The sequence below is a fragment of the Polyodon spathula genome, chromosome 9 (genome assembly GCF_017654505.1).
Source record: "Polyodon spathula isolate WHYD16114869_AA chromosome 9, ASM1765450v1, whole genome shotgun sequence".
Taxonomy (NCBI): Eukaryota; Metazoa; Chordata; class Actinopteri; order Acipenseriformes; family Polyodontidae; genus Polyodon; species Polyodon spathula.
In genome coordinates, this window is record NC_054542.1 from 8,030,104 (window position 1) to 8,042,662 (window position 12,559).

Consider the following 12,559-nt stretch of genomic DNA (forward strand, 5'->3'; position numbering starts at 1 on the left):
GTTGCTATATCATACAAACAGAGCAGTCTCATTGATATATCATACAAACAGAGCACTCTCAATGCTATATCATACAAACAGAGCACTCTCAATGCTATATCATACAAACAGAGCAGTATCATTGCTATATCATACAAACAGAGCAGTCTCATTGATATATCATATAAACAGAGCAGTATCATTGCTATATCATACAAACAGAGCAGTCTCAATGCTATATCATACAAACAGAGCACTCTCAATGCTATATCATACAAACAGAGCACTCTCAATGCTATATCATACAAACAGAGCACTCTCAATGCTATATCATACAAACAGAGCAGTCTCAATGCTATATCATACAAACAGAGCAGTTTCAATGCTATATCATACAAACAGAGCACTCTCAATGCTATATCATACAAACAGAGCAGTCTCATTGCTATATCATACAAACAGAGCAGTCTCAATGCTATATCATACAAACAGAGCAGTATCATTGCTATATCATACAGACAGAGCAGTCTCATTGCTATATCATACAGACAGAGCAGTTTATATCATAAATGAAAGGGGCAGTTAGCTGCTGGGCTGGAAGTTAATGGATATTTCAGACAGGTTGCTTCAGCTGGTTAGGAGAATGCTATCACTCTTATTTCCATCCCTGAAAACAGCTGCAGAACTCAATACCATTGTGTCATTTAAACCCAAAGAGTTTGACACAGAAAGATGCTATAGAGCCTCATGTTTAGCATGAGGTGTTTTTAGGAAACTGGCCACTGGAGCCTTTGTTATCTATTTAATCAGCTGTGGTGGTGTGCAGATCGGCCAGAGTTCAGATCAATGGAATATACTGCCTTGTCATTGTATCTGATGTAGATATCACTGATCCCTGCTGGAGAGAACAGGTACATTACAAACTAGTTTTAATACAGCGCCCTTCACACCATGGCATCCCAGAGCGCTGTACAAAATGCAAAACAAAACAAGAGAGCTCATGTGTACAGTACACTTCAGCAATTATATAAAAGCACATTCCATTTCAATTGAAACTTAAAAGAATCCAATGTTTCAACCTGCCTAATGCCAACCAGAATAGAGTTCCATAAACGAAGAGCACAACAGCAGAAAAAGCTCTTTTAAGATGAATTGATATTTGATTTGATATTAGCTCTTTAACTACCAGTACAACCCCAATCTAATGTTTGATGCTCAAGTACATTGAGTCCTATCAGTGACCCCTTTCCACTGTAATACCAACCCAGAACCGCACTGCATATTGAGTTAGTGTGTGGGCTGAGAAGGTGACATTACAGGCTTCTGCGAAGCTCTGTCGCTGGTTTTTGAACCCGTGTCTGTGTATATTGTGCATACCTACACTAACTGTGATCTTGTGTTAGGTTTCTCAACAGCATAACAGAGGAATGTGTTGAAACATTTTTTTTTAAAAATAGGTTGTTACTGATTGAATGGTTACCAGCCCAGAACAACCAAAGCAGAAAAAAACTGCTGTTTCATTAAAAAAAATAAAATCCCTTTAGTGCTAGTGAAACCCTAACTGCAGCTAGCTGAAAAGTAACTGTGGCGGAACGGGCTTCAAGAGCTTGGTTACGAAGTGGAAAGAAACTGCAGTGCTGGCCATGTGGAACGGGCAGCGTTGTGTGATACACTGCCAGTACTGATTCTGATGAGATCCTCATTGATACACTGCCAGTATTGATTCTGATGAGATCCTCAGAGTGATACACTGCCAGTACTGATTCTGATGAGATCCTCACACTGCCAGTACTGATTCTGATGAGATCCTCAGAGTGATACACTGCCAGTATTGATTCTGATGAGATCCTCAGAGTGATACACTGCCAGTACTGATTCTGATGAGATCCTCAGAGTGATACACTGCCAGTATTGATTCTGATGAGATCCTCAGAGTGATACACTGCCAGTACTGATTCTGATGAGATCCTCAGAGTGATACACTGCCAGTATTGATTCTGATGAGATCCTCACACTGCCAGTACTGATTCTGATGAGATCCTCAGAGTGATACACTGCCAGTATTGATTCTGATGAGATCCTCAGAGTGATACACTGCCAGTACTGATTCTGATGAGATCCTCAGAGTGATACACTGCCAGTACTGATTCTGATGAGATCCTCAGAGTGATACACTGCCAGTACTGATTCTGATGAGATCCTCAGAGTGATACACTGCCAGTACTGATTCTGATGAGATCCTCAGAGTGATACACTGCCAGATACACTGATTCTGATGAGATCCTCAGAGTGATACACTGCCAGTACTGATTCTGATGAGATCCTCAGAGTGATACACTGCCAGTACTGATTCTGATGAGATCCTCAGAGTGATACACTGCCAGTACTGATTCTGATGAGATCCTCAGAGTGATACACTGCCAGTACTGATTCTGATGAGATCCTCAGAGTGATACACTGCCAGTACTGATTCTGATGAGATCCTCAGAGTGATACACTGCCAGTACTGATTCTGATGAGATCCTCAGAGTGCACTGCCAGTACTGATTCTGATGAGATCCTCAGAGTGATACACTGCCAGTACTGATTCTGATGAGATCCTCAGAGTGATACACTGCCAGTACTGATTCTGATGAGATCCTCAGAGTGCTACACTACCAGTTCGTATTCTGATTAAACACTTCACATTAACAGTAACAGATCTCACTAGAACAATAAGACACTTGATGTTAACTGACAGTTCTGTATTCAAGGCAGGGATCCACAAGGCTAAGGCCAAAAGCCCCAAGGTTGAGTTTGAGGCCAAACCTGGGTTCCTCTGGTTCAAGTTGCGGCAGGGGCTAGGAGCCCTTTAGGCAGAGCCCTGTATCATGGGCAGTTTCTCCAATTTAACTGCAATGGATAAACTGTAAGCTTAGACACTGAAGCACCGAAGCGCCCGCTGCAGTGCAATACAGCCCAGTACGTTCCACTAATACCCACACGGGGGAATGGAGTAATGTAGGGCTGTTTACTGGCATTACCTTGGATAACATGATTCTCTCAATCTCTGTGCTTCAAAAGGTTAACTAATGAATCCAGCGGCTATTAATAATGGGAATAAATAATTAACAAACATCTGCACTAGCCTATTAGTCTTTCAGTAAACCTAATAATTAACTGCACAACATTTGGTGATCTTGTTTTCTTCTTTAATTGGTGTTATAAAAGAGCTGTGGAGTTTCAAAGCTAGTCATTCTGTAGTGAAGTGAATATAGAAATTCCAGCCTCTGAAAGGTAAGTGTTTTATGCAAAGGAATCGTTTAAAAGTGTCAGGGATATTTACATTTTCATTTCTTTAAATGTACATGATTGTTTTGAATATTTTCCTGAGAGAGTTATAAAAAGTTATTATAACGTCAGGAATTACACAAAACGGCCATGCATGTGCCATGGTTTGCCATGTGTTTTTAACATGCTTCACCTCTCTGCTTTACAATGCTTACCTATGCTTTACCATGCTGGCAAAATGAACAGGTGCGTTACCGCTTTCAAAAAACATAGGAGTGCATTAAAGACTGGAGTAAACACTTAGAGACGATGGCCCTTGGTTTCCTGTAGCCTCACTTCAGGATTGAGATTAAGTGAAGTTGTGGCTCTCTGTATTCCTGCACAGATGCAGTTTGCCGCTGTGGTTCTGCTGGCTCTTGTCCTCATGGGGTGCTGTGTCCAGGAGGTGGTGCTGGAGGACAGATTGAAGGAGTGCAATGCTGGCATTCCTGGGATCCCCGGCTCCCCTGGGTTACACGGGCCAGCTGGCAGGGACGGCAGGGATGGGAATCCGGGACACCACGGAGAGAAGGGAGAGCCAGGTAAACCCGTTGCTCTACTCTGGAATCACAGACACTCACAATGGGTAATACAGGAGGCTCCAGCAGAGGCTTACTCCAACTCTAATCAGTCTGGTTCGGATCCCTTACCATGCATCACGCGTGCGTGAGTGAGTGTGTGTGCGTGCGTGCGTGCGTGAGCGTGTGTGTGCGTGCGTGCGTGCGTGCGTGCGTGCGTGTATGGATGGATGGATGGATGGATGGATGGATGGATGGATGGATGGATGTGTCTATAAAGTCCATCAGCCACAGCTGCAAGTTAAAACATTGCAGGCATGGTGTCTCTTAATGCATAAGAGATGACAGGCTATATTGCATAAGAGATGACAGGCTATATTGCATAAGAGATGACAGGCTATATTGCATAAGAGATGACAGGCTATATTGCATAAGAGATGACAGGCTATATTGCATAAGAGATGACAGGCTATATTGCATAAGAGATGACAGGCTATATTGCATAAGAGATGACAGGCTATATTGCATAAGAGATGACAGGCTATATTGCATAAGAGATGACAGGCTATATTGCATAAGAGATGACAGGCTATATTGCATAAGAGATGACAGGCTATATTTTCAAAACATTCAATGATTCAAAATCATTCAAACTCTTATTTTTTGAAAGATAAAAATTCAACATTAACGCATAAAACCGAGAAACAACCAACTTCAGACTGCTTGAGAGACCTCCAGTTACATTACTTACACGTCTGACCCTAATTTTGTAAAGGCAATAGGTGTTTATCTCTTTTCAAAAAATAGTTAGTAGTTACAGTGTAAAAGATTGAAGTAAACTCTTTGAAAATATAGACATCTCTTGTAATAGGAGACACACAATCTAGAAACTTACTGAAAATCACAAACGGCTGATAAATATTCAACGTAGTATATATATATATATTTGGTTTCTAATGCATTAATAAGAAGTAAATGCTGCAAAGCTACACAAGCCCCCTCACACACCAGGTGCTGTTGTGAGGGTTCAGCTCCTGTGCAAAGTCATTGTTCTTTGCATTCTTTACATTAAAGGGCCAAAGGGAGAGAAGGGCCTCGAGGGCCACCCTGGAAAGATGGGCCCCCACGGAATGAAAGGAGAAAAAGGAGAGTCTGGTAAGTAAAAGGCCGGGGGTGGGCTTTCCACGGGGCCTCTCAGACCATTCTCCGTATATAATATAGGATATATAGATATTATATATATATATATATATATATATATATATATATATATATATATATATATATATATATATATAGATAGATATAGATAGATAGATAGATAGATAGATAGATAGATAGATAGATAGATATATAAAATCAGGGGGGCTAATCTTGACATTTTGGTAGTAGATACTCTATAAATAATGTCACCATAGTCAACCAGAGGCAAAAATGTACTCCAGATCAATTTTCTAGTTCTGAAAAACAAGATTTTTGTTTATAAAAATAACCCTGTTGTTAATTTTTGTTTCTCTTCTTGGTTTCAGGACAACCTGGAGAGGCAGGTCCAGCTGGACCACCGGGATTGGTGAAATCGCAGATCGTCGCCTTCCATGTTGGGCTGTCATCGAGCAAACCCCCTGCAGACTCCCCCATCAAATTCACCAAGATCTTCTACAACGACCAGCGGGCCTACGATGCGGCTAAAGGGGAGTTCACAGCACCGTGGAGCGGGCTGTACTTCTTCACATACCAGCTCACTGTAGTGAGTGTGAACGTTAAAGTGACCCTGAGGAAGAACGGCGAGGTGGTCCAGTACACGCAGTGTGATGACCTCGGAAAGACCATCCAGGCATCGGGAGCCGCGGTCATCAGCCTGCGCAAATCTGACAGAGTCTGGCTGCAGGTGTACGACAGCTCTTACAACGGTTTGTATGTAGACAGTAATGACGATACCACTTTCACAGGCTTCCTGCTTTATCTTTTAGAGTAGGACGAGTAACAACACAGGTTGTAACGCGGTATGGTCGCGGCTCGTTAAAGCAGAAGCCAAGCTGCTCAGTCTCTTACTCAGGGCTCAGACTCCAGCATTATAAAGGGGAAGCTCTGTGTAAACAACACCATAGATTTTCAGCAATCAGAGTCTGCTGACCATCAAAAAAAAAAGAAAAAAAAGAATGCATTTTGAAATTAACAAATATTCAAATAATTATATTAGTTATGAATATGCGCACTGATAATAATAACACCATGAACTGCACTGCTCTGCTGTCTTTGGATGTAGCACACGTTATTACACGTTTGAAGCACGCAAGGCTCATTTTTACTTGCTAATTCAATGTTTTAAGTCCTGAACATGCATGCACAGCACAAACCCATTCACTGCATGCATACCAGGTATGATCTGTGTAGTATTTCTAGAATGAATACATGTGTTTGTAATGTATGTTTGTAATGTTACATAACTGCTTATTAATTAATAAAGTATACTTAGACTGTCTATGACTCTGAAGGGGGTGTTTTTATTATTATTATTATTAAAATGACCCATTTCTCTGTTTAATTTTCCAGTGCACTAAAGAAGGCACTAACCGAAACGCTTGTCTACTTGACTTTGTTTTTCTTTTTTTTTTTCATGGCTGTAACTACCAGAAGAACCTCCCTATCTTTACGCTACACACCTTCAGTGCAAGCTAATTACAAATTAGACACCCCTGTGCCAGAGAACCGAAACGGTTAATAATTACACCGGATCACAGAAATACTGTGCTGGGAATTGCTAACCACATTTCTTCCTGTTTAAGAATCCGAACAATTCGAAGGTATAAAAGCCAGGGGCAAACACTTAGTCAAAAAAAAATTTGGAGGAAGAAATAATAAATAAACAAGACAGACGAAACGGTAAGATTGAACAAATAATTCTGAGTTGCCATATTTCTTATTAGTATTTTAAAATCAGTAGCTTTGACAGGCTGACATTTTAAAATGCATGTGTGTTTTAAGAAAATATTTCACCTAAAATATTCCGGAGCTGTTGAAACATCCCTTTAAGCAGGGAATGTGATGCTCTGTAATATTGAGTGTCAGGTGTAACATCACAGCCACGTTCAGACTCCACTGCTTTTCATTTTAGGAACAACACTCTCTTGCAATGGCTGGAAGGTTGTTATGCCTGTGTTTTGGAGAATAGCAGCTTTGTAATCTGGGTATAAACAGTTGTATTATATTATATTATCCTACCCACTGCATTTCGTAAGGTTAAGGTTAAGGTGTGGGGGTCAAAACAGTATAGGGGATCCAAAACACGGGAATGACAGGCTTCAGTACTAACAGCTTGGGAAGTGTTATTTCAATTATTATTATTTCTAATTATAATAATCAATATATATTTATTGATTACTGGCTTCTATAACTATATCTATCTAATTCTCTCTCTCTCTCTCTCTCTCTCGCTCTCTCTCTCTCTCTCTCTCTCTCTCTCTCTCTCTCTCTCTCTCTCTCTCTCTCTATCTATATATATATATATATATATATATATACTGATGCACAAAACAAACGCAACATTCAGGTCTAATAGATTTAATCAAATAGTTTAAACATAGGTATCAAACAAAATCACTGAAAATATGAACAAAAATACCGATCAAAGAATCATGACAGGTTTTCAGTATGAAACGTGACACACTGTCAAAATGAAAACATTCCAAAGTTAGTATCGGATATGACCTCCCTGCGCTTTAACACGATCCTGGAGGCGTTGATTCACAGACCTGATCAGTCTCTGGATGTGGGATGTTCCGCCGCTCTTCCTGTGCAGCTGCAGCCAGCTGGTGAAGGCTGGCTGGTCGCATTTGTCTCCTGTGGATGGCGCTGGTGATTTGGTACCACTGATGTTCTATTGGACTCGGGCCAGGGGAAAAATTTGTCCACGGCAAGACCTTGACATTGTTTTCTTGAAATCGTGCAGTTGTAATCGCTGTTCTTGCGTTAATTAAAATCATGTCTTTTCGAATGGCTGTTTATACAGATTCTTAATCCACTCATTTTGGTAATTTTAACTCAACTCACTATTTAAAATGCAAGTAACATTATGTATGTGTCCAAGGAGCTATTGATGCAAAACTTCCATTGTGCATCAGAAAATATAAAAATCTGCAAATATGCATGCATATCTATATATATCGAATGTTACACTGGGTAAAGTATTCCAGGATTAAGGCTAATCTGAGTCTGTGAAACTGTCTTACTATTATTTTATTATAACATGACTATTATAATGCCAATAGTGTACCATTGGATTTGCATTGTAATAATTGTAATAAATCTCAAAGCCTTTAATAACACAGGTGTGTATATATGTTGTGAAGGCGTGTAGTTTGAGAAGATGCCTGGAGTCGCTGTGCTGCTGTGTGTCGTGGTGCTGGTGGAGATGGGGACAGTCCTTTCCATCGAGGAGAAGCCATGCCAGCCCTTGATACCTTGCACTCCTGGGGCACAAGGCCCACCGGGGGTACCCGGCAGAGACGGGCGAGACGGGCCGGCAGGACCCCCAGGCGCGAAGGGGGAGCCAGGTATGAGAGCAGCAGACATCACAATGCTGAAGATATTTCAGACAACCTCAGAGAAGGGAACATGCTTACGAGCAAGCCAACACAAGCATTTTTTTCTTATATATAAAATGAAGTTTTTTTTTTATGTAAGCAAAAGGTTTGAATGATTGAAACATGTGGTTCCCCACAGAAAATATAGAATACATACATTGCAGTAAAGCAGTGAAAACACCTTTGAAAAAAACCTTTAAAACTCTGCCTCACACCACCGCAGAGCAACTAAGACAGCTGCGCCAGGCTCTTCAATAGGATACACTCATGGCAATGCATGGCATGAGATTTGAAATGGGAGGGGCGCTGAACTGGCACTGTCAAGATTTCATGTAATCTGTTAATTACTGAATTGACCTCTAAAACCTGCCAGCCAAAGGTACCAATACATTAGTAACAACCCGGCCACAGAGGTTAAACCCTGCCCCGCATTAAAACTGTGTTGAGACTTGAGTACTGCACACCTTCCCTTACTAAAGTATATAAGAAAGCAGAGCAAAGTGTAAAGCTTAGTGAAAACATGGTAAGCATTGTAAAGCACAGAGGTATGGTAAAGTAGAATAATAAGCATGGCGAAGCATGGTAAACTATGGACAAATACATAATGTAACAATGGCAAGTAGGGAAAAACTGCAAAATATACTGTGGTAAACTTTTAGAAGGGTTCCCATCACTCGCATTTTGCTTTCTTTTTAACCAGGTGCACCCGGAGAGAGGGGCCACAGGGGGCCCCCTGGTAAAGCCGGGCCCCCAGGAGCCCTTGACCCTTCCATTCAGGGAGGAAGTGCAGCGGAAGTATGTGCATTCCACGTGGGTCTGGGGGCGGGAGGTCCCGCTGCCGGGGAGCCTATTAAATTCACTAAGGTGATCTACAATGAGCAGAATGCATACAGCCCTGTGTCCGGTAAATTCACCGCCCCAGTCCCTGGGCTCTACTTCTTTACCTATCAGATCACAGTTTTCAAAAACAGCATGTGGGTCACGTTGATGAAGAACAACCAGAAGGTCCAGTACACCTACATGGCTAACTTGAAGCAGACCACTCAGGCGTCCGGGGCCTCTCTTCTGAAGCTCGGTGTGGGAGAGGAAGTCTGGCTGCAGGTTCACGACTCTCAGAACGGACTCTATGCAGATACAAACGACGACACCACCTTCACTGGGTTCCTACTGCAGCAGATCAGTGGCTAGCATTCACTCATCCTGTGCACTAAGATAGCAATCACACAGCCTGTAACACTAAGATAGCAATCACACAGCCTGTGCACTAAGATAGCAATCACACATCCTGTGCACTAAGATAGCAATCACTCATCCTGTGCACTAAGATAGCAATCACACAGCCTGTGACACTAAGATAGCAATCACACAGCCTGTGCACTAAGATAGCAATCACACAGCCTGTAACACTAAGATGAAATCACTCACCCTGTGCACTAAGATAGCAATCACTCATCCTGTGCACTAAGATAGCTATCACACAGCCTGTGCACTAAGACAGCAATCACACAGCCTGTGCACTAAGATAGCAATCACTCACCCTGTGCACTAAGATAGCAATCACACATCCTGTAACACTAAGACAGCAATCACTCATCCTGTGCACTAAGACAGCAATCACTCATCCTGTGCACTAAGACAGCAATCACACATCCTGTGCACTAAGATAGCAATCACTCAGCCTGTGCACTAAGACAGCAATCACTCATCCTGTGCACTAAGATAGCAATCACACAGCCTGTGCACTAAGACAGCAATCACACAGCCTGTGCACTAAGAGTTCAATGTAAAACATTCAAAACAAGATTTCTTTCTTTTTTTTTCTTCCCGTTGTGTGTCAGTTGCCAATCATCACTAGTTATTTATCTTTGCATATATCTGTAAAAATGTGTAGTTTTAGAAGAAACTAAATTAGATATTGCACAATATAGAACAGTAATGCTAAATAAACAGATACATTGACTCAGTATCATGACGCATGTAAAGGAATAGCCAGCACATAGATTTACAGTAAACAAAAATAAATGACTGTAGTTACCATGGCATCAAAAACCTGTAAGCACCGCCACTGTTTGTTTTCACACTTTCCCTTCACACACACACACACACACACACACACACACACACACACACACACACACACACACACACACACACACACACACACACACACACACACACACACACACACACACACACACACACACACACACACACACACACTGGGTGTCAATATTCAATGAATACAAATATTGAAATTCAGTAAGGTTTATCCTGTTTCAAATTCTTCTTACAGGGGTCAGTTATTCATACAATAAACACAGGCCAAGCTACTCATCTTTTTAGCTTCTTGTTTTATGATTTCTGAGGTGATTATCTTTCAGATGAAGGATCAATGAAGTTTTCAGGATTTTGAACTCGACCAGCACCTCGAACGGAGGACAGTAAACCAGAAGATGTGAAGCAAACATTGACTCCTCCACAGATAGCGCTGCCCCCTTTTGTGGCCAATAACAGCGATGCATTCCAGAACTCCACCCTTTCAGAGTAGCGCCGCTGGGCCTCTCTGTGGTTCAACAGGCTCATTAGATTAAAGCTGAGGGAAGACCAAGACAGGAACAGTGGTCCGGGAGACTTCGTTTGAGGCAGCTTTGCTGAACCAAACCCCAAGTCTCCCCCCTATTGTTCCATGTGAAACCTAGCCTCCTAAAAAAAAGTTCCAAGCCACAAAGTGGCTTCGTGTTCCCTCAGCTTTATAGGTTAATCAGAGAGCAACAATGCCGGTTCTACATAGCCGGTTATAACAGACAAAAAACAAACAGAAGTGTTTTTCACAAGGGTACGATCCAGTCTCAGCTCAGACTAATGCTGTTAGACCTATAGAACACAGCAGGGGTGCAAAGCTATACAGAAACAGATGTTGACTATACATAAGGGAGAGATTTCACAAAGCTGTTTTATTATTATTATTATTATTATTATTATTATTATTATTATTATTATTATTATTATTACTATAAATTACAAACTGACATCATTAAAAAGATTAAAGTGGCTCCAAAACAAAGTACAAACTTCATATAAAGAGCATTTGCTCGTAACGAAACCTTCAACTGCAGTCCCCTTTGTGTTTACACCAAATGTGTACAAAACCTAGTGCTGGATTAATACAATCTGAATTCTCTGGCCAATTCCACTATAATAACCATTAGCCCAGAAACACACAGTTTTCTCATCTCTCCAGTATGGCTGTTTCCAATAGCAGGCAGTAAGTAGTTCACAGTGGATGTGTTACAGCTAGCTGTAGCCTCACTATTGTAATTTCCAGAACCTATGTCAATACATCAACGCCCACCAGAGGTGCTCCATGCAACAGTGACCCTGAGCGGCAGCCACTGTTTATGGAGCAGCACTTCATATTAAGTCTAGGAAATGTGTCTGTACAATACAATAGAAATGTATTTGTATACAGCATCCTTCACACTTGGCATCCCAGAGCACTGTACAAAGTTAAAAACAAAACGAGAGCTCATGTGTACAGTACACTCCAGCCACACGCAGTTATATAAAAGCACATTAAAAAATATATGTTTTCAATTTAGACTTGGAAAGAATCCAATCTTTCAACCTGCCTAACGACAAGAGGAGCAGAGTTCCACAAACGAGGAGCACAACAGCAGAAAAGCCCTGATTTAAGAGGATTTGTGGATGTTCTGCATGATTATGTAATCATTGGATGTTGGATAATAAATTAGAAACACCTGCCAGCTGTAGCACACACTTTCAACACTGGTTTAGTTTGCCCCTTACATTCTGTATAAAATGCATCGTTAGTGTTGCAAGTCATTTTCAGTCACAATAGGTAAGACTTAAGAGAGCTGACAGCCGGTGCACGGTTAGCAGGTGCTTCTGTATATAATAATGCACAAACTACAGCGGTCCCTGAGAAACTGTATCAAAAGTGCCTACCACAAGTATTTTACATGTATTACACGAGCAGTGCATTCATTATACTGCACACCAGATATTGTTAATGGTAACTGCATGAAATTATGAAGTGCATTTATTATGATAATCCAGAGTCCAGTCCAGGATAATTGCATAACATATTCTGATTAATTGCATAAATTATTTTTTTAACAGTCATCTGATTTTGTAGGGGAATCCGAAAAG

General features: G+C 41.2%; 1 protein-coding gene across 1 annotated transcript; it reads left to right on the forward strand.

Moving 5' to 3' along the window:
- Positions 1–3,634: 3,634 nt before the first annotated feature.
- Positions 3,635–10,452, forward strand: LOC121321269 (complement C1q and tumor necrosis factor-related protein 9-like). The gene is made up of 6 exons (XM_041260169.1): positions 3,635–3,830; positions 4,881–4,961; positions 5,336–5,777; positions 7,606–7,669; positions 8,164–8,359; positions 9,090–10,452. The coding sequence occupies exons 1-6, from the start codon at positions 3,635–3,637 to the stop codon at positions 9,575–9,577; spliced, it is 1,467 nt and encodes a 488-aa protein (XP_041116103.1). The 3' UTR covers positions 9,578–10,452.
- Positions 10,453–12,559: the final 2,107 nt, after the last annotated feature.

Excerpts from the sequence above, each read along its gene's own strand:
- LOC121321269 (XM_041260169.1), top strand. The coding sequence starts at position 3,635 with ATGCAGTTTGCCGCTGTGGTTCTGCTGGCTCTTGTCCTCATGGGGTGC. Across the intron at positions 5,778-7,605 it reads TTCCTGCTTTATCTTTTAGA|CTGCAGCCAGCTGGTGAAGG; the intron begins GTAGGACGAGTA and ends CTTCCTGTGCAG. Across the intron at positions 8,360-9,089 it reads AGGCGCGAAGGGGGAGCCAG|GTGCACCCGGAGAGAGGGGC; the intron begins GTATGAGAGCAG and ends CTTTTTAACCAG.